We start from the raw sequence: 20079 nt of genomic DNA on the forward strand, positions 1-20079 counted from the left end.
GCTGGGAGGTGGGGAGAAGTCTATAGATGTTTTCATACTTGAGACTTAAAGTAGCTCTTTAAAGCTAGCTTTCTAATGCAAATGTAAAACTTACATTGCCAGAATGCTTATTCACACTACAAATGTTCTCTTGTTTTTTCTGCTACATTATCAAGAATATTGCAGTAGAGATTCAGAGGTGATGTGTGAAAACACCCTTCATTTTACATTCTTTAAAAGGTATGGGAGAAACCAAGAAAAGAGCATGTTTTCCCATACATGAAGGCAGAAAGGTGATAATTCCAAAGGCTATTCTCATTAGAACAAATAGTTTTAAAAGTTTGGAGGATTTAGCAAATTGAATATTGAACTGAATCCTGATCAAGTAAAAAGTTACTCTGGAGTAGCAAGAATTAAATAGTTGGCTGATTTTTAATTCCCCCACAGAATAAAATATTTCTGTTTCTTATGCCATAAAAGATTGAGAAAAGGCAATGTGGCATCACAGTTATTCTGCATGAACCTAAGGCAGAAGGTCTCCTTCCCCATGTCTTGAATTTAGTTCTAAAAGCTCCTATTGAATTCATATACTTAATGTGATAGCCAAGGAAAAATATTGAAGCTATGGAGAATAAATACATTACTTGTCTTCAGTTAATTTAACCTACAATAATTAGGGTAATCTAATCCATTGTGCTTTTGCTCTTCCCCCCCCCCCTCCCACCCCACACTTCCTCCAGGCCTTCTTGGTTTTTGGGATCAATCTCCAAATCTCAATTTAAAAAGGGTTTATATTGTGATCTAAGGCATAATTTTTGTAAAGCTTGGCCAAAGGCCTAATTGCTGGCATTAAAGTCATCACTGTCCAAGTCTCAGTGGAATAATAGTGAATTGACTTGGAAAAAGCTCCCACTCTTAAATTTCCACAATTTCCTACCTGTAACTTACCCCCAATCTGTCCAAATGGCTTAATTTTGAAACATTTGGGATTTGGGAATGGAGACAGAGGTAGGACTGTTAGTAACTTACTTCCCAAAGTATTCTCACTCCAATTCTCTTCCTTTAAACCCTGCAAACTCTTCCCTTAAAGAAGCATATTTCAAGGCATGATTTGACAGTTTAAAGGAAAGAGTGTTTGTGTTTTGTATTTTATTCCTATCCATAACCTCCCACCCATGGGCTAAAATATGATGGCTACGTTCATTCAGGTGACATCATTTCTTGATGTTCTGTGGCTCCTTAGCCTGTACCTGAATCCCGTAGAAGTTGTATAGAACCTGCCATAGAAAGAAACTGATGGCAGTGATACTGGCATCTTATAAAATGCCCTTTATCAACTGCTTGATTTTGTCCAAGAAATGATGTGAAGGGCAGAAAGATAGAGCAAGAATTAGCTGGAAATTAGAAGAGGGGAACGAATTAAGCACCCCTAGCATTTTGAGAAAGGATGGGAAAGAATTGCCATTTTTTTACAGCAAAGGTAGTAATCTGAGGCCTTAGATTATGTATAGTTCAAAATATTTTGCAAGTTAAATTCTAAGAGAGTTCAAAATATTCTTCCCTCAGTAAAGCAGACTCATTTGGTGGCTAATCAGTAAGTTGTTTAGAATGGTTTTGGCCTATTTGTCTATCTTCCCAATGACATGGAATCGGTGGATGTTATTTAATAATATCAAGGGCCAATACCTCTAACATTTACCTATTGTGGTATATTAGCATTGTAGCTGGTCAGCCAGTTGTTTATATTGTATCTGGTATTTATTGTCCACCTATTAAATCCTTCCCAAATACCTGGGATAGGCAAATGTGATTGTTTGATGGTGTTAAAGGTATTGTTGCAGAATGTAAGCTGTTCCAAGTAAAGCTTCTTTTCGCAATTGATTGGTGGTGATTTTGTCAATGCCTCTGGTATTCAAGTGGTGCTCCAGATGTTTTAGAATTGCACCCAAAGCACATACTGCTTGGTACTACCTTTGATAAAAATCCTAACAAATAACTTACACGAATAAATAATTGTGTGTCAAGAAAAACATTAAATACATGACTGTGTAACATTCTTTTTTTTCTGTATTTAAATGAAACAAGTGGCAATGTGAATGAAATTAATGCAAATTTAGCTTTGATTCTTATTCTGGGCAATGCAGCCTTTGACACATGTTGTTCTTCAATGAAAAGCAGTTTCCAGATATTGATTCTACCATGGCACAAAGGCCAGTAATTTTTTTCTAAATAATAAAAGCAAAATATATTTTGGAAAAGTCATACCAAAAAGTTATGTGCTTGGAAAATCTGGGAATAAAGCTCTATTTTTTTAAAAAAAATGGTGTACCCTACAGAAAAATAATACTAGCATCATATTTTCTGTCCCATTATTAATCCCTATCCTTCAGTTTTCACCTCTGTACCCAGCCACTGCCAGGGACCTGATTTTCTTCCATGCTAATAAGTGGGATAGACCAGTGGTCTCCTTTTTTTTACACTTTGGCAGCCCATGGGCAGGGGGGGGGGAGAACTGACCCATGCAAACTGGTGCACATATGTATGTGTGTGCGCTGACCCACTGCTTGCGTGAATAGTGCATGCATGCATGCACTGGTCAGCTGCTCACACAGCCCAGTTCTGAACAGGCCATGGCCCAGGAGTGGGCTTCTGCCCAGGAGTTGGGGACCCCTGGCATAGACTATGCCTCTTGAAGCTCTTCTTATACAGATTCAATAAATAGAAGGCTATTAAACACTGATGTAGCTTAAATGCCACTCATGGCCTGCAAATGAAATAAAGGCAACAGTATTGGGGCCAGACAGTACTTACCACGAGCAGAAAGTTTTTTGGTGTTTATTATCTTGGCAGCATATTCTTGTCCTGACAGCACTTTCACACATCTCCTGACAATGGAGAAAGCACCTCTGCAAGAATGAAAACAAAATATATGTGAGAGGTTTGGCCAAACAGTGGTATACCTAGCATATTTGCCACCTGAAGCCAATCCTTTTATAACAGCTCCCTCCTGCTTCCCAAGAGCGGATTTGGTGTAATGGTTAACGTGTCAGACTGGAAATCAAGAATTTTGGTGTTCTAGTCCTGCCTTATCCACAAAGCCAGCTGGATGTCTTGGGCCAGTCACTTCTTTCAGCCTCAGAAAGCAGAAATGCTGCCAGAAGACAATTCCTTATGAAGGGCTTTCCAGGTAGCAGCCAACACCTTAAATTGTATTCAAATCACTGGCAACAGAACTGGTAAGCTGCCGGTTCACACCAGTTCAGGCGAACCGATAGTGGCGGTGGCGCAAGGTTCCACCCACCCACCCAGATGTTGTCACGGACCTTCTGTGCATGTCCAGATGTGCACACTACCACTACCAAACTGGTAGTGAAGATAATAGGATACCATTACTGACTGGCAATTATTTCAAGTCCTGCTGCAATGGTATAATGTGGTAGTATTGAGATTGCCCAAAAACTCTACAGGGCAGCCTCATGTACAGTGAATTACAGTAACCTGTTTTGGACATGACAAGAACATGTGTGACTGTCCTCAGAGCATCCTGTTTGAGATAAGGGCACAACTGATAAGGCAGTCAAAACTAGGCAAAAGCTTTCCTGGTCTTGGCTTCTACCTGCTCCTTCCTATCAGAAGCCATAAGTCTAGGAGGACCTCAACTGCATGAACCTGCCCTGTATGGAAGTCGACAACCCTATCAAAAACCAAACATGGTAATCTATATTTCCATATTAATAGTGGGATCTCCAAGAACTGTTTGGACAAGTCCCTGCAGTTTCCTTTGCAAGGTTTTTTGGAAATGGTTTTTCATTGGCTGTTTCCTAAGACTGAGATAGAGGCCTGGCCCAGAGTCCCACATCTGCTTACATGCCTAAGGTGGGACTAGAACTTATGCGTCCTAGTTTGTAGCCTGGTACCTTAATCACTACATCAGTCTGACTCTTTGGCACTACAGGTAGTCCTCAACTTATGACCAGTCACTTAATGATCATTGTAAGACCTATGCCCAAAGACACAGTAGAGCTAATCAAGTTCAGTTCTTTATTAGCTTTCACCTAATAGACAGAATCTTGCCAGACTAAAGCCATGACTTTCTGACATAATAGATATACCCTGGCAAATTCAAGGGTGTGGTTACCATGATCCTTTTCCTCCCTCCCCCATTCAGTTCAGGATTGCACATTCTCTTATTTTGGACCAACATCTGGAAATTGCTGCCTCCTCCCTAGGAAGCAGCATATACAGCCAACATTTCCCCCTTACTCATTTTCCAGCTGCACAGTATCCTGTTCAAAATTACGAGTCTCTCCAGAGTTACTTATGACCCATTTTTCAGAGTAGTGACAGCCACACAAACACCCATGATCTTATGATCACATTTTGGGCATAGAGCAACCAGCTCATTTCATGGATGTTTGCAGTCATGTCACCACAATTGGAGACTTTTGTGCCAGTTTCTAGTGTTTACTCCTGTTTTTAACAAAACACCCATTGGGAAAATGGATTTGCTGAATGGCTGCAGTATTTGCTGAACGACTGCAGTGTTTATTTAGCAACTATTGTAAATAATGGTTGCAACTTTGATTTCAGTCATATGATACCTCGACTTGGCAAAAATTTACAAGTGAAATTCTGGATTCATTCATGGGTATAAGTGGAGGGCTACTTGTACACTCAACTGGCAAATATTGTTCTGTCTAATATCTAATGTTTTGATATTTGATACATATGTTATTTATTTATTTTACTTATTGTTGTTGTTATATTATTTGGCTTTAGGTATTTGATTTCTTTTTATGCTGTTATTGTTGTAAGTGAATTTCAAGATTCAAGCCTACACAATGCGTGTAGTGCTGGATCTTGTAATTCACCTTTTATTGTTTACTAAAGAAGTTAGTGTGTTATGACCCAATTCTGGAATTGATCTATAACTCATGAACAGTAACTATCAATAATCAATAACCTAATTTCACTTTACAGCCCTCCAAGTGCAAAATTTGACAAACCACAGATTGCAATAGATAATTATAAAACTTTGTCTAATTATTATAGACGGGGGGGGGAGGTATTTTTCTTTTCATGCAATACCTGTTAAAGCGGAAAAGAAAGATATAAGATATCTTGGGAGCTTGGCTAATTTTAAAATGGTTCCTGTTGATATCTGTTTAAGCATGAAAGAAAGCCTATTTGTCTTCCAAAACTACGGTAAGTTAAAATCAAAAACTGAGTTTGAATTTCAAATACCAACCACATATTTGATTCTACCTTGCATAGGAAGGAGATCAAAAAAGCATAGCTTGCTCGTACCACTGAAAACAAGACAATGTTGCTACTGAAAAAAATGATAAGCTAACTATTTGATTACCCATAGAAAAGCAAAATGCCAGTTTATATCAATTTTAGAGTCATCCTTGAACATAATATCTTTCTGCTCCTCACACACATCCTATACACTTGTCTTCATTCTATACACTTCCATTGATCCATCCATTAACATGCAAGCACATACATTATTAATCTACCATCCATCTCTATCTCATCTCTGTCATCTCTATCTCTGTCTTTCTTCTCTACCCTTGTCCTTAATAGTCTGCTTTGTTTATCTTCTCATTCCTTCTGAGTCATTTGGGACCCTATAAGAAAGCTAGCTGAAAAGTACCGCCAGAAGAAATCGCAAAGAAGTTATGAAGCTCCCTGAACAAATTAGCAACTTCTTCCATAAAGGAATTAAATCTTTCAGGAAATTTGGAGATACAATTCTGCAACAGTGCTAAGAACAGCATGGCTGAAGCTCCAGCTGCCATTGTCTAAATATCCCTAGGAATTTTCCGTTTGAGATTCAATTTTAATAGATTGTTAAGAAATGGCCAGGAGATCCTTAATAGACACCATGAAACAACTTCACAAATATAATGATTTTTTTCCCAAAAGCCAGATGCTATTCACAGGTGGGGAAACTTGAGACAGGAAATTGACATGAAATTGCTATTTATATGTGGATCATAGCAATATCTTGCTCTTTCTCCAGGAAATTTTACACTATAACATTGAAATATGGTAGAAAAAAACAGCTTTCCCAAACAGAACCAAATTCATGAAAAGAGACAATTTCTTTCTGAATTCTTCACACATTGTGAAGAACAATGTGTGAAGAACAATGAAGACACACATGTCTTGAGATCAAAGTGAGGAAAAAAGACTTCAGAAGTACATATGTTAAGCCTATCTTTCCAACCTGATATGGCCAACATGTATTTGATCCAACCAGGGATGTATTTGCACTCAAAATACATTTGAAGGAGAAAATATAATGTGAAAAACCCAAGGAAAAGAATCTTCCTATTATAGAAAGCAATGATTTGTTTCCTGCCATCAAACATTTGGCACATTCAGGGTATTTTATATTGTCTTTTCCCCACCCCACCCTCAATGGTGACTTTTTTCCACTGGTGGAAAGCATTCAATGCCTTCTGTCTTATCAAATGTTTCCCAGCACAAATGGCAATATGTGCCACATGTAATGCATTTTAATGAAAGAAAGAATGGTGCCAATCTGGGTTTTGAAAAATCCACACTACTTCAGCTTTTTCAGAAAAGGTTATAAAATATGGTGACTCTATCTACCCACACTAAGATAAAAATAAAATTACACTATTGTTTCTGGATAATACAGTTCTGTTGCCATTTGATGAGTTTCTTCAAAGAACTGTTTGGTTTCCACTTATTTCCTGAATGTAGCTAGAAGCCTGTCAAGCTGCAAAGACAAATTAAACGTTGAGTTTTCTGTGGAAATGTTATATTGAAAGACACACAAAACTAAATTTCACCAAGGTCATGTAATTCCCAACATTCTTCCAGTTCTCCTTTAATCCAACTTATCTATCCTCACCATGAGTAAATTGGTTCCCAGAGTCCTAAGGATGCTGTAAATGTAAGACAGTTTTCTGTAGGGGAGAATAAAAATGTTAAGATGGTAGCCATGACTCTACAAAGCCTCACTCCTCTTGTATGTGTGTTGCACACATGTTCTATGTAAAAAAAATGAATAAGATTTCAATCACACAACCAGAGACATCACTTTGACCTCTTTGATATGTGCCCCAGAGGTTTCTAATACAAAGCTTGGCCTGTTCCTTTCTGAATTTTTCATCCATCCACTGGATTAGAAACGTATGATTCCAGCTTCATGATCATGTCATTCTTTTTTCTGAGTAGTCCTCTACTGGATAATATGTCAAATGATTTCAGATGTGTTTAACTGAAAACAGCAATAGTTTCAGGTTGGGGAGAGAACATTTTGGGGTTGAGGGTCTCTAACTTTGCAGTACCATACACCCCTAAATGATAAATGAACAAGGCTGGAATTAGGATTGAGAAAGAAGTAAATAAATTGTGCTATATGCTTTTAGTCATCACTTTGTAATCCGTAAATACTATGGAGTTCTCAAATTGCAGCCCTGAACTGCCCACTGCATTACAGGCAAAATGAGGACTAAGCCTAAAGCTGGTTTGACAAGGCATCCATTTTGGCTGAACAGTCTGAGTGAAAACATTTGTCAAAACACTGAGATCCATCCAAGTTGCTTACAGTCCCTTACAGTTCTTAACCCAACCTACCATAATGGTGCTCTACCATTATTGAGCTCACTCCTCCCCTTTGTTTGTATTCCAGAAAAGCCTGACCTGGGAAAATATAATTGGTCTTCTCCAGACACCTGATGGATACTAGCTCTATATCAGAGTGAATGATATATTGCCCTATTCAGGAGGCCATCTCTGGGTCCCACCACCCTGGACAATACTTTGTTCTGTCTCTAATCTTGCCTTTTTAAGGCAGTTTGTTGAGAAGGTCAGTTTATACCTTACACGGACATTGGGAGAAATATTAAGTGGGTCCTTTTCAGTGAGTATGAAGCTGGGCAGTAGCAAGGAAATTACCTTGATTGCGTGTACAGATGACCTTTGGTGGGACTGGGCTATAGGTTCTGGCCGTTTCAGTGGTCTTTAATACTACTGATTATGTTACCCTTCTGGATCAGCTTTAGGGGTTAGGAGTTGAGGGCATGCTTTTGTGGTTGGATCTCCTTCCTTTGAAACTAGATGCTGTTGGTAGGAAGGGCTGAACTAGCACTGAATCCCTATTTTGCAGGGTTCCTTGGGGCTCTATGGTCTCTTCCCCATTTAATACCTACGTAATGCTGTTGGATGAGGCTATCCATAAGTACAAGATTAAGTGTTATCATATACTGATGACATACGTCTCTATCAAGGACCACGAAAGTGTGCCATCAGCTTTCATTCTCAGTAGCTAGATAGGGATGAATATAGAAGGCTTTGGCTCAATCCAGCTGTGGGTTTTAGGTTTGTTTTAGGGTTGAGAGCTCTTCAAGTTAATCTAGACCAAGAAATTACATCTACCTAGCCCAGAGAAGGGTTCCTGCCATCATTACTACTGGTTCAGCGTGCAAAAAAATTGTGTGTACATGTTTGGTGCATTTGCACCTTAAAAGGTCTGAGCAAGTGCACAACATTAGAAAAGAAAAAATACATTTTTTCAATTAAGATTGTTCTGCACATGGGCAGACAGAAAATCAAGATGGCGGTGCCAGGGATAGAACCGGTTCAGGCACATGTCCAGAAAGTTATTACTTACTATCTACTACCGGTCCGAACTAGTAGGAACCCACCTCTGATCTAGCCCATTTAGACTAAGAAGACAGAGCACGTTGCAGGTCCCAACTATCAAGGAAGTACATCTGGTGGGACCTAGGAAAAGACCTTTTAAATGGTGGCTTTCCCCTTTGGAATATAATTCCTCAGAGATAAATGGATCTTCACTTTGTTGTTCTTCCTCAAGGCCTTGAAGACATGGTTTTGTCACTGGTCTAAGGAAACCTATTCAGAGTGGTCAGGAGTCACTGTGTGTGACTTGGGCTATTGTATATATTTATTAATAAATAAATACTTTATTCATAGTTTTAGAATTTTAAAAGTCATTCTCCTTCTCCCATCTTTACATTCCAGAGAACTATGGAGAATCAGGATTGAGATGCTCTCCATCTCTATTCCTGCTTTGACTCAGATTTTTCTTCTGAGATCATTGTCTAGACTGCAACCTAGACTGCATTCCTCCAGGCTCCCAATGTTATTTTCACAGTTCATTACAGACCCTTGCAATGGGGTCCCTGGCATCTGAGGTTTCTCCGTCTACATGGGGTTACATTCCTCCAGATAGAGCTGCTTGAAGAGCAGGTGGCAGGAGGACTTCTGCACAATTCATCTTATATACTAGTTGCATCCATTCCAGGATTAGGAAGCGCTGCCCATGGTCTTTAGTGCCTTGGCTATTTGACCCTATATCTTCAAAAACTATAGTTGGTCTGGAATGTAGAAGCATAGATAGTTGTGGGCACATCATTGTATATTCATGGGACATTATTATTTTGTGACATTGCCTTCCTGTAGGTTTTGGATACAATTCAAGGTGCTTGCTAGCACGGTAAAATCCTGCATGGCTCAGAGCATAGCTATTTGCAGGACAGCTTATCTTTAGTTATGTCTGCTCATCCCATGACATCCAACCCATAGGGAATGTTTTGGATTTCATCTGTAAAACTATGTTATGTAGTGGGACTTAAGACACATGCCTTTTCATTCATGAAGCCTGCCCTTGAGAATAGCATAGTCCTGATATTCAGTTGGTCCCAACCTTGATATTCTTCCATAAAGCTTGACAAACCTGTTCCCCAACCTCCCTGCTGCACAGGCCTAAGACAGGACATTGGGTGAGCTCAACTGGTGAATGGTTTGGGTTGCTGTACATATTATACTTTCATTTCTATCCATCCACCTCATTTTGAGCTGTTTTATGTTTCATTTTTGTGGTTCTGTATTTTTTATGTTCCTTGCTTGCATTATTTTTTGTCTTTTAAAACCTACATTCATTGCCCAAAGTCATAATTGGTGAATTGGGTAGCCATTAAAAAATTGCATGAACAAACAAATACAGCAGTGGCCTAAAGATATGTTTACAGATCTGTGTCACAAGCTTGTGGGACAACATCAAACACCATATTCTGCACCCCAATTTGCAGTCTGTGAGCTTGGTAGCTTGCGTCCAAGAAGATTTGCATATGCTTCCTTATTTTGCTTAATTTATTTCATGCCTCCTCGAAGAAACCAAATCAAATCAAAATTACATAATTTAGGAATGAATAAAATCTGCTCATATTCTGTGGGCTTCGTATTAATTCCCTTAAGTCAACCACTTTACACAGAAAATAAAATCCAATGTCAGATTTGCACTTTCAGCCCATGGAGCCAAATAAGAACAATTGTGTAATCTCCTTATTAAGAAGAAAGATTAAATGGATCCTGACACTAAGCAGCCTTGCTGCCTGCAGGACTGAATGGAGACATCTAGGACCTTTCCTTGGGTTAATAATTGCTGTTTACAGCTTTTTTGTTTTGTTTTTATCTCTCTTATTCTCTCTTCCCATTCCCAGCTCTTCTGCTTCCCCATTTTTCTCACCCTGAGACCTCTCCCACTCCCTTCCCCCCATTCATTACTTCACTTTTCACCAACATATTTTTATTCCTGTTGTTCATTGAGACAAATAGATCTTTCATTTAAGAATGTGTCAGTACTAGCTGGAAATATATATATATATATATATATATATATATATATATATATATATATATATATATATATATATATATATATATATATATATATATATATATATATATATATATATATATATATATATATATATATATATATATATATATATATATATATATATATATATATATATATAATTTATTAATGTCCCATTTTATAACAGCAACTCTTTTTCTATCAATTTTATCTTCAGATTTCAATGCAGTAGGTCACAACCACTTTTTTAGAAAGATAGCCCTCTATGTCTGTTCTTAATATAGCCATTTGTGTTTTAACTACATTATTTAAATGGAAACGAACAGTTGCCAAGGTTTTTAGATAGATCAGGAATATAGCAATATATACAAGAGTACTCTTTTCACTATGAGTCCACAGATAAGTGAGCAAGGATGTTATCACTAACCTCTGATAAGTAGGTAATTTTTCAAAAAAAAATTGACATAAACATACCATATTTTTGAGATCAAAACAGTCTAGCTTTATGGAAAATAAGTGAATTTGATTGTAGCTTACATAACCAATAACACTATGCTTGTTTGAAAAAATGCCAATGAATAACAAAAGTGGTTTTATAATGTTTTGGCTTTTATTTTTGATAGGGTGAATATGTATTAGCCCTTTTCGACATCATATGCTTTTTTTAGATTTAGAGAGATCAAACAAACAATTTTAAAATGTGTTTGGATGCTTTTAGAATTTTAAAACATTTAGAATTTAGAATGTTTCTGATGGCAGTTATGTAATAATGCAGATGTTTTTAAGTCACTGTACTTGAAAAGCAAGTGAGCATTTTCATCTTTTTGCTGCATTGCAAATGTGTTAATATTTACTACATATTTTCATGTCTTTAAGTTTGCCTTTCATAGTCCCTTGAAAGGGGCATCAAGTCAAAACCTGCCAAACCTGACTAATACAGTTTTTTTTTTTTAAAAAAAATCTTCACTGGGGATTCCAATGTATTCTCTTTTTTCTCCTTTCTATTTTTTTTAGTGCTTACACTTCATTCCTTGTTTACTACCCTGTTTCCCCCCCCCAAAAAAAAAGACCTCCCTGGATAATAAGCCCAGTTGGGCTTTTGAGCACATGTATTAAAAAAAGCTCTTCCCTGAAAATAATCTCTCTCCCAAAACATTGCAACACAGCAGCAGCCATGAGGTGACCAGGCTCAGTGCCTCCTGCACTTCAAAAATAATAAGACCTCCCCCAAAAATAAGGCCAAGTTCTTATTTCAGTGGTCAAAAGAAAATAAAACCCTGTCTTATTTTCGGGGAAACACGGTGAGAAATATGTCTTTTCCCAGAAACTCTCAGACAAATTTGACAGAGTAAGGTGCTACAAGTGTACTGACTCTTGATAGGAAAGTTGAGTTGAATTGCTAAGTCACCTTTCAATCCTTATCTATATAGCCCGTTACTTTCAGTCAGAAAGCCCATGATTTCCTTCCTCAGGCTGACCTGAGTGTTCGGATCAACTCTAGAACAGGGACAATACTCAACTGAGCCTATTCACCTGAATCAGATTTGCGGATGTGTAATTTATGACTTCTGGGAAAACTGAGAGCAGTCACCGAGTAGTTATTACATAATTTACTGCATAGAGGAAGGAAGGCAAGGATGTTGTCACTAAACTACTTATCAGGGATTAGTGGTAAGGGGGAGGGGAAGAAGTCACTATGGTGATCCTGTTGAGGCCTTGGGCATTTAGGAAAGAAAGACTCTCGACTCCATTTGTAGTGAAAGGTGCTACTACTAAAGCCAAGTGGTTACAGAGTAATCCAAGATCTAAGAATTCCTGTGTAAAGCTAGAATTTTCCCCTTTATCCAGGCCCTCCCCCCTGGCCTTCCTGTTTGTGTCCAATTTGTGTTCAAATTAGTTGTTTTGGTAACAGATCTAACGTTTGGTGCCTCTTTGATGGGCGCTCACGTTCCATTCTCATGCCTGTGTCCTTGGATCATTCAACCAATGTTTCTGGTTGGCACCTCTGATTCCTGTCATCCCCCCCCCCCCCACATATCCCTCTATTCTCCCTCCTGACACTTTGTGGCAGGCTGCCATCAACGCAAAGCAGGGTTGAAGTGGTGTGATGGCAGATCTGACACCCTGACTGGAACCTACCAAATTATTTGTATAAAATATTCATATAATAATATATGGTATTATTATAATATTAATATAATATATGATAATAATATAATATTCATATGGTCTAGTGGTGAAGGCAACAGACTAGAAACCAGGAGCCTGGGGAGTTCTAGTCCCTCCTCGCCATAAAAGCCATCTGGGTGATCGTGAGCCAGTCACTGTCTCTCAGTCAATCTCAACTTACAAGGTTGGTGTTATGGGGAAAATAGGAGTATTAGATATGTTCACCGGCTTGAGTCATTTATAAAAATAACAAAGGTGGGATATAAATAAAATAAATACAGAAAACAAACCACTACTGTACTATTCTCTTCCTCTTCCCTTCCCATACTTCATGTTCCCTGATGCATTCATTTACCACAGACTCTGTATACCCATCTTCCCTTTCTTACCAACCTTTGTGTAGTATTTCTTCTGCATCCACCTGCTGCAGGGATGGGTTGCTGCCGACATTAATGCCAGTTTGACATGCAAAAAATACATCTAAAATTGCCTGCGCATGTGCAAAACTTTAAAAAAAAATACATTTCTGCAATGAAATTTGCAGAATGAAACCAAAAATCAAGATGGCAGTGTCATAAGCGAATCAGTTCGGGGGCATAACAGGCCTGGGTCGCTACCGGTTCCAGTGACCTAGGCCACCAAGTTACTACCTATGTTCTCTTTCTCTTTCTACGATTTATCTACAATATACATGATGTACACCCACTCTCCCGAAATCTACCACCAAATTTACATTCACTTTCCTCATTTCCCAGTACCATCTTCTTTCTTCCTCACCAACCTACAACTTTTCCCCAACATTGGCTCCACATGCTGCCTTCACAGAGCCAAAAGAAGAAAGGAGATTGGTGGGAAGTAAGCTTTGTATCAGGAATCTGGTGGCTATGAAGCAACTAGTGCCCCAAGACTAATTCGCAAGCTCGCTCCCTGTTTTTTTTAAAGCTGAGGACTGATGTTCCAGGTGTCAGGTTTTAACAGTGGGCTGTATATCCTAAATGGGCAGCACTAATGGCATTGAAAAATACATAAATTCAAATTTCACTTGGCTCCTTTCTTTTTCCTTATAATTTGCATTCAGGATATTCAGGCATTAACTCGTGATTTGAGACTGTTTGGAGAGCCACACGAGAATATTTTCAAAAGCAAAATGCTTAGCAGTGATATAGCAACTTAAGGAGAAGCCTGCAGCCTGCCACGTGCTATTGGCAAAAGTCCCCACAGCCAGATTACACAGGCTACCTTCTATTATCAATCTTTCTGCTAGGAAAAAAGTCTGCTAGATCTACCCCAAAATGGATATTTTTATTTATTTAGTTTACCAAACATATACAAGATAACAGGTATAAGTATAAACATGAACATGAACAAAATAAATGAGTACAAATAAATGGGGACAGTAGGACAGGGATGTTAGGCACACTGGTGCACTTATGAACGCCTCCTTTATGGACCTCTTAGGAACAAGGTAAAGTCCATGGTAGACAGTTTCAGATTGAAGCCTGTGAAGGTTTGAGGATGTAACAACAGAGTCAGGTAGAGCATTCCAGGCATTGACCACTCTGTTGCTGAAGTCGTATTTTCTGCAATCGAGTTTGGAGCGGTTTACCTTGAGTTTGTATCTATTGTTTGCCCGTGTATTATTGATACACGGGCAAACAATATAATAATATAAACAATACAACCAGGGAATGACCCAGGCACTTTAGACATGCAACCTCCCTCCATTCTACACACACACACACACACACACACACCACACCACACCACACCCTTCGAAAACATAAAGTTATGTCAGATTGAAAAATTGGGCAATAAAATTTCATTGTGTTTAGGTCCTTTAAGCTGTTCATTCTGTGTATGGGAAAACATGCAGCATTATTGCTAAGTGGGGATAAGAACACCGCAGGAATGTTGCAAGTCACCCAAGTGCTTGATTACAGCTTCCACCATATCTCAGTGAATGTTCTTCTTTGTGAATGTTAAGAAAGAGATGGTTAATTACGTATATGGAATGCAATTATATTGCTTTAATTAATCCAATGGAAATAAAATCAGGTGCTTTTTAAACTTGGTCTTTATTTAGTGGCGTCTAAGGACACTCAATATAATGTCCACTATGACTATATTGATGGTTCACTGCCCAGACAACAGATCTGACACAACTATGGGCCTCTGGTTGACTTCCAGCAGTTTAATTTCCACAAATGCTATAAATGTGACTGTTTCAATTTTCCTAGGATTATTTTTTGTTGTTTGCCTTTTCCTACTTGTTTATATTCCACTGAAATGCCAGAGACAATTTGTCTGGAAAGAATTTTATGTTAAAGCAAATAAGGCAGATTTACTTGTGGGTGCATCTTAAGACAGGAGTTTCTCATTTTCTTGCTTTTTTTTAAAAAAAAGTAATCTTCTTGGTGAAGATGCTCTGATCACTAACCTTTTTAATATGCCCTTTCTTCCTTATAATATGCACCTTGATCTTTCATCTATAATTGGGCCAGATGGGGTTTATTTATTTTATTTATTATGCCTTTGAGTCAATGATAAATCTCTGCAGTATTCGTGGCAAGTTTTTGGAAATGGGTTTACCAGTGCTTCCTTCCTAGAGCTGAGAGTGAGTGACTGGCCTTAGATCATCCAGTTGGCCTTATGCAAAGGCGGAATTCACAACCTCCTGGTTTCTATCCTGGTGCCTTAACTATGACATCAAATATTGTATAGAACCAGGGAACCTGTTAATTGGGTAGACTTGTTCTAACCCCTCTCCCCCCAGAATCAGTGGTGGGATTGAGTTTGTTCGCATCAATTCGGGCAAACCAGTTGTTAAATTACCCCATCCCACCTCCCTCTAATCCAAGTGGATCCTGGGCACTCCTCCTCAGTGGTGAGATTCAAATAATTTAACAATCGGTTCTCTGCCCTAATGATTTCTTCCAACAACCAGTTCATAAAACTGCTCAGAAACTTAACAACCATTTCTCCCAAAGTGGTGCAAACTGGCTGAATCCTACCACTTCTCCTCCTCCTTCCCTCAGGCCAGCTGCTCTGTTTCCCATTTCTCCATTGCAGCGAAGCGCCCAGGATCCATTTTGATATGTGGGGGAGGATTTAATAACCGGTTAGCCCAGGGTTGGGTTGGCCATCATGGAAGGCTCATCCAGCATGTGCAGCAGAGCTGGAGGACAAAGATGGGCCACACCTCAAACTCAAACTCAAACTAAACACCTCCCACAACAGTCAACCTGACCCTGGGTGAACAAGTTAAGTTATCTGAATCCCACCATTGCTCAGAACCCAAGGTATTCTTTCTGCTTCACCTAATCTGGGGAAGCAATTGATCTCACAGGCTGCTGGTGACACCCAAAATATATCTTGGCTATCTTTACATCTTCTGAGTGTAGTGCAAATTTGATGGTTTAAAACTTTTGAGAACCTCTCCTTATTTCCCTCTAAAGGTTGAGGTAAACAGAACAAAAATATGGCCATACACAGTGGTTTTTTTTATTCTGAATAAAAATAAATTAATGATTCTTAATTAGGAAATGGTAAAGCAGGAGAGCAGCTGTATTAGTTAGGACAGAAACCTTAAAGGGCCTGCTTGTTGCACATTTCCATACTGTTGTAGAAACACTGCTTCCTCACGAAAAGTCTTATTTAATGGGCCCCAAAACTGAAAGCAAGTTCAATTCAACTCACTGCCAGGAGTTCGAGCCTCACTGGCTTAAGGTCGACTCAGCCTTCCATCCCTCCAGGGTTGGTAAAATGAGGACCCAGATTGCTGGGTGCAATATGCTGATACTGTAAACCATTCCGAGAGTGCTGTAAAGCACTGTGAAGTTGTATCTAGGTCTCAGTGCTATTGCTATTGCTGTTATTATTACTATCTTCAACACAAGCCTGCCTTCCTCCCTATAACCTGCTCCATAGATAAGGATGACTAATTGATTTTCCTACTGGGGTGCAAGGGTGGGGTCATTTAAATAGGAACCTTATTTCAAATAGGAACCCAATGGATATGAACAAGTAGCATGCATGCATTGACATTGGCAGAATGAAGCAAACCCACACACAAACGTTCCTGGCTCAAAACCACCATTCCTGGTCACATGACAGCTAGACCTGGAAGTGGTCTAGGGGACAGGAGAGCAGAAGACAGCAAGAATAGTACATCATTGCCTGAGATCCTCTTTTGCCTGCTCTTCACCGTGGGAAGCTAGGCATTATTCTTTGCCAGTGAATTATGTAGATAATTAATGTGCCATATGTTCAGAGGACCGAAGCTTTAATTTGAATGGTGGAAAAGGCATATTTCATTTCTTCTCCATGGAGGAGCCACTGCTCCCTTTCCATTCCCTCCTCCCCTTCTATGCTTTTGTCTAAACCATCTCTGCTTTTCCAGCAGCCGGAGAGGAGGAAGTGAGAATCTTTCTGTGACAATTTCTCCTTAGCAGGCACCAGTACCTGGCTGGAGTAGGAGGGCAGGTGGGTGGAAGCACAGATAATACTCACTCAATTCCCAGAGGAGTTCATTAGTGCTTTCAAGCTTCAACTGCACACCCTACTTCTTTGGTGCTATAACTCTCTTTGCTGCTTTGCATCTGTAGTGCCATCCATGCTAGATTTGACCATAGTTCCAATCCCCACCTAACTGTAATACATTGAGTTCATAATATCCATTTTCTTGACTCCATCTCCTATTCAGGATTGCTCCTACTTCTGTTTATATCTGCCTGCCATGCCTAGATTAAGCGCACTGTAATTGGGGCATGACACATTAGCTACAGCTGATAAGCACCTGCTCCTGTACATAGCCAATCCTTGTCTCCTGTATCTCTATGATTAGCAATGCAAATTAGGTGACATCACAGATTTCCCACAGAATTCTGTGGGAAATTACGGCTTAGGGCTTTACGGCTACCCCAACCCAGAAGGAGGCATGTCTTCCAGAGAGATTTCATCGTAGTGCAATAATCTTAAAGACTACAACGTGCAGAGACTTTTAGCAAAGCAAAAGTATAACAATGCAGCTCTTGTAGAAAAGAGATAGCCCATCCACCACAGGTTTTTGCAAACTTGTAAAGAGGCTCCTTAATGGCTGGAGACTAGTTGCCATGGCAATGCAAATTATATTAAGAAGAGGCTCTTTCTTAAAAGGATGTGTTTCAGTTCTTCTATGCAAGGAGGTGGTAACAACAACACCCCTTAACTTCAGAAGTTTACACCCCAGAAAAAAATCCTGCTGTGTGACAAAAAAAACAAAACCCTTGACTCTAAAGGGGATCTAACAAGGAACATGGTTCCCCTGGATAATTAATAGTTTTGAGTAATTATAACATTTGGGATTATTACATGGAAAAAAGGGGAGGGTGTTTATACAGAAAACATCAGAGATTATATAATGGGTAGACATTTCCAAAGGATGTAAACTGCAGAAATTTGGTGTGGCATCATCTAAAACAATTCTGAAAGAATGTTTATCTCTGCCTTTACAATATACAAAGTAAACAAGGCTCATACCAACTCTTCAGCCTAAAAAAAAAATAGAACATGAAGGGAGTGAAGGTGAAATGGTGAGATTTACTTGAAAAGTCATAGATTCCTAAAGACATGCTGTTTTAACGGAGGCACCTGGAAATTGGACTGAGACATCTGTGGATAAGAGGGGAAGGGAACAAGAGTGATTTTTTAAAAGGGCTCAAGAAAGAAACCCATTTGTAGTGGCTTTTCAGTTGCAGGGGAAAAAAGAATTCTAAAGTCCTGTATTTTCTCTGTCCTGTGCTATATACATAGTTCTTCCACAGCAGCACTTACAATGATGATGTGATCCTTCCTGAGATAGAAGTGCTTCTCAAAATAATGCTTATTATTTGAATGGAGAGCTGGTACTTCCCACAGGAGCAATGCTGCTCTCTTATTTGATTCAGACCAAGATATTTATTTTGAAATGTACATCGTCAGCCTGCAGAAGGCTTCAGACCTAGAATTAGCAATTCTTTCCCACTTTTTCCCCTAGCCTGTTTGGTATAACCATGGTACTTTAAAATGATTGCACATTTACCTTGCAAGGAGTGAAGTAGAGAGTGAAAACAGAGCGAAGATAGGAAATGGCAATTGGGGCAGGAAATTTCAGGCTACTGTTTTCTGTAGGGTGAAGAGCATTTCAGCTCAACAATGGGACTATCTGATACTAGGATATAGCTCCGATATTAGTCTAAGCTCTTGCTCCTTATTCTTTTTGTTGTTACTTTTGTCTTTGAGTCAGTGTCGACTCCTGACAATTACCTGCAGATTTCTTGGCAAGATTTTGGAAGTGGTTTGTCCTCGCCACCTTCCTAGAGTTGAGAGAGAATGGATATATTTTCCCATGTATTTTTTGTTTTCCTCAATGCAAACATATGCACAGAAAACTGGTGTTCCGTGCAAATGGAGAGCTGCTTCTTACTCTATTCTAGCTTGGCAGCAGAGGATCAGGTGAGAATAGGGAAGATAACACAAGGTTTCTTGTAATAATGCAAAGTGAAAAAGATTGGGTTGAATAGGTAGCTTTAATAGAAAGGTTACCTTATGAGGACGTCCCACTTTAAAAACAGTTGGTTTTTTTTTAAAGTAACTTCTCATAATTTTAGACTAGGTTCTTGATGTAGTTACTTTTAATCCCTTGATATAATTTTATATTATTTGGCTTACTTAAGGATATACATTGGCAATTTATTCAGCACTTACAGCTTGGACCATCTGTTTTTGATGATATTGCTATCCTTAGAGATTCTCAATTGTAAAATTCAGTTACATTTTGGAAGCCACTAATCCACTTTTATAAGAAACGGAAGGAAGTTAATGAAATTAAGGCGAACTTATTTACATGAACTTGGGATAATAAGCTTGAATGTACTGGTTTGGTGACCCAATGGAAGGTTGCCTTTATGAAAATTTATTTTTATTTTAAAATGAGGTGGATACCACAGGAGATCTTATGTCTGGTATCCTGGACATCTCAAAGAATGTCCAATTAGACTTGGATGCAGTTCTATTGCTGTTGGATGAGAGTTTAGGAGCTGGAATGTTAATTCCTAATTTAGACTTCCCTTACTCTTGCCACACAGTCTCGGCTGAAAACCTTATTCACATGACTTTAAACTGATGATTGCTTTGTAAAGATGAGTACAACTAGTCCTCTATTTATGGCCGTAACTGAGTCCAAAATCTCTGTGGCTAAGTGAGATAATTAAGTGAGTTTGCTACATTTTACAACCTTTCTTGCCACAATT

At 38.8% G+C, this 20079-nt stretch overlaps 1 protein-coding gene across 5 annotated transcripts in view; it reads right to left on the reverse strand.

Moving 5' to 3' along the window:
* The window catches only part of CAMK2A (calcium/calmodulin dependent protein kinase II alpha), a 301059-nt gene that overhangs the window by 265420 nt on the left and 15560 nt on the right, over positions 1-20079 (reverse strand). For all 5 annotated transcript variants that reach the window (XM_081942664.1, XM_081942663.1, XM_081942665.1 and 2 more), the window contains exon 2: positions 2791-2885. In XM_081942664.1, the coding sequence (XP_081798790.1) occupies positions 2791-2885 (95 nt within the window). The remainder of the gene's footprint in view (positions 1-2790; positions 2886-20079) is intronic.

This window comes from Natrix helvetica (assembly GCF_964273705.1).
Source record: "Natrix helvetica genome assembly, chromosome: 1".
NCBI classification, from domain to species: Eukaryota; Metazoa; Chordata; class Lepidosauria; order Squamata; family Natricidae; genus Natrix; species Natrix helvetica.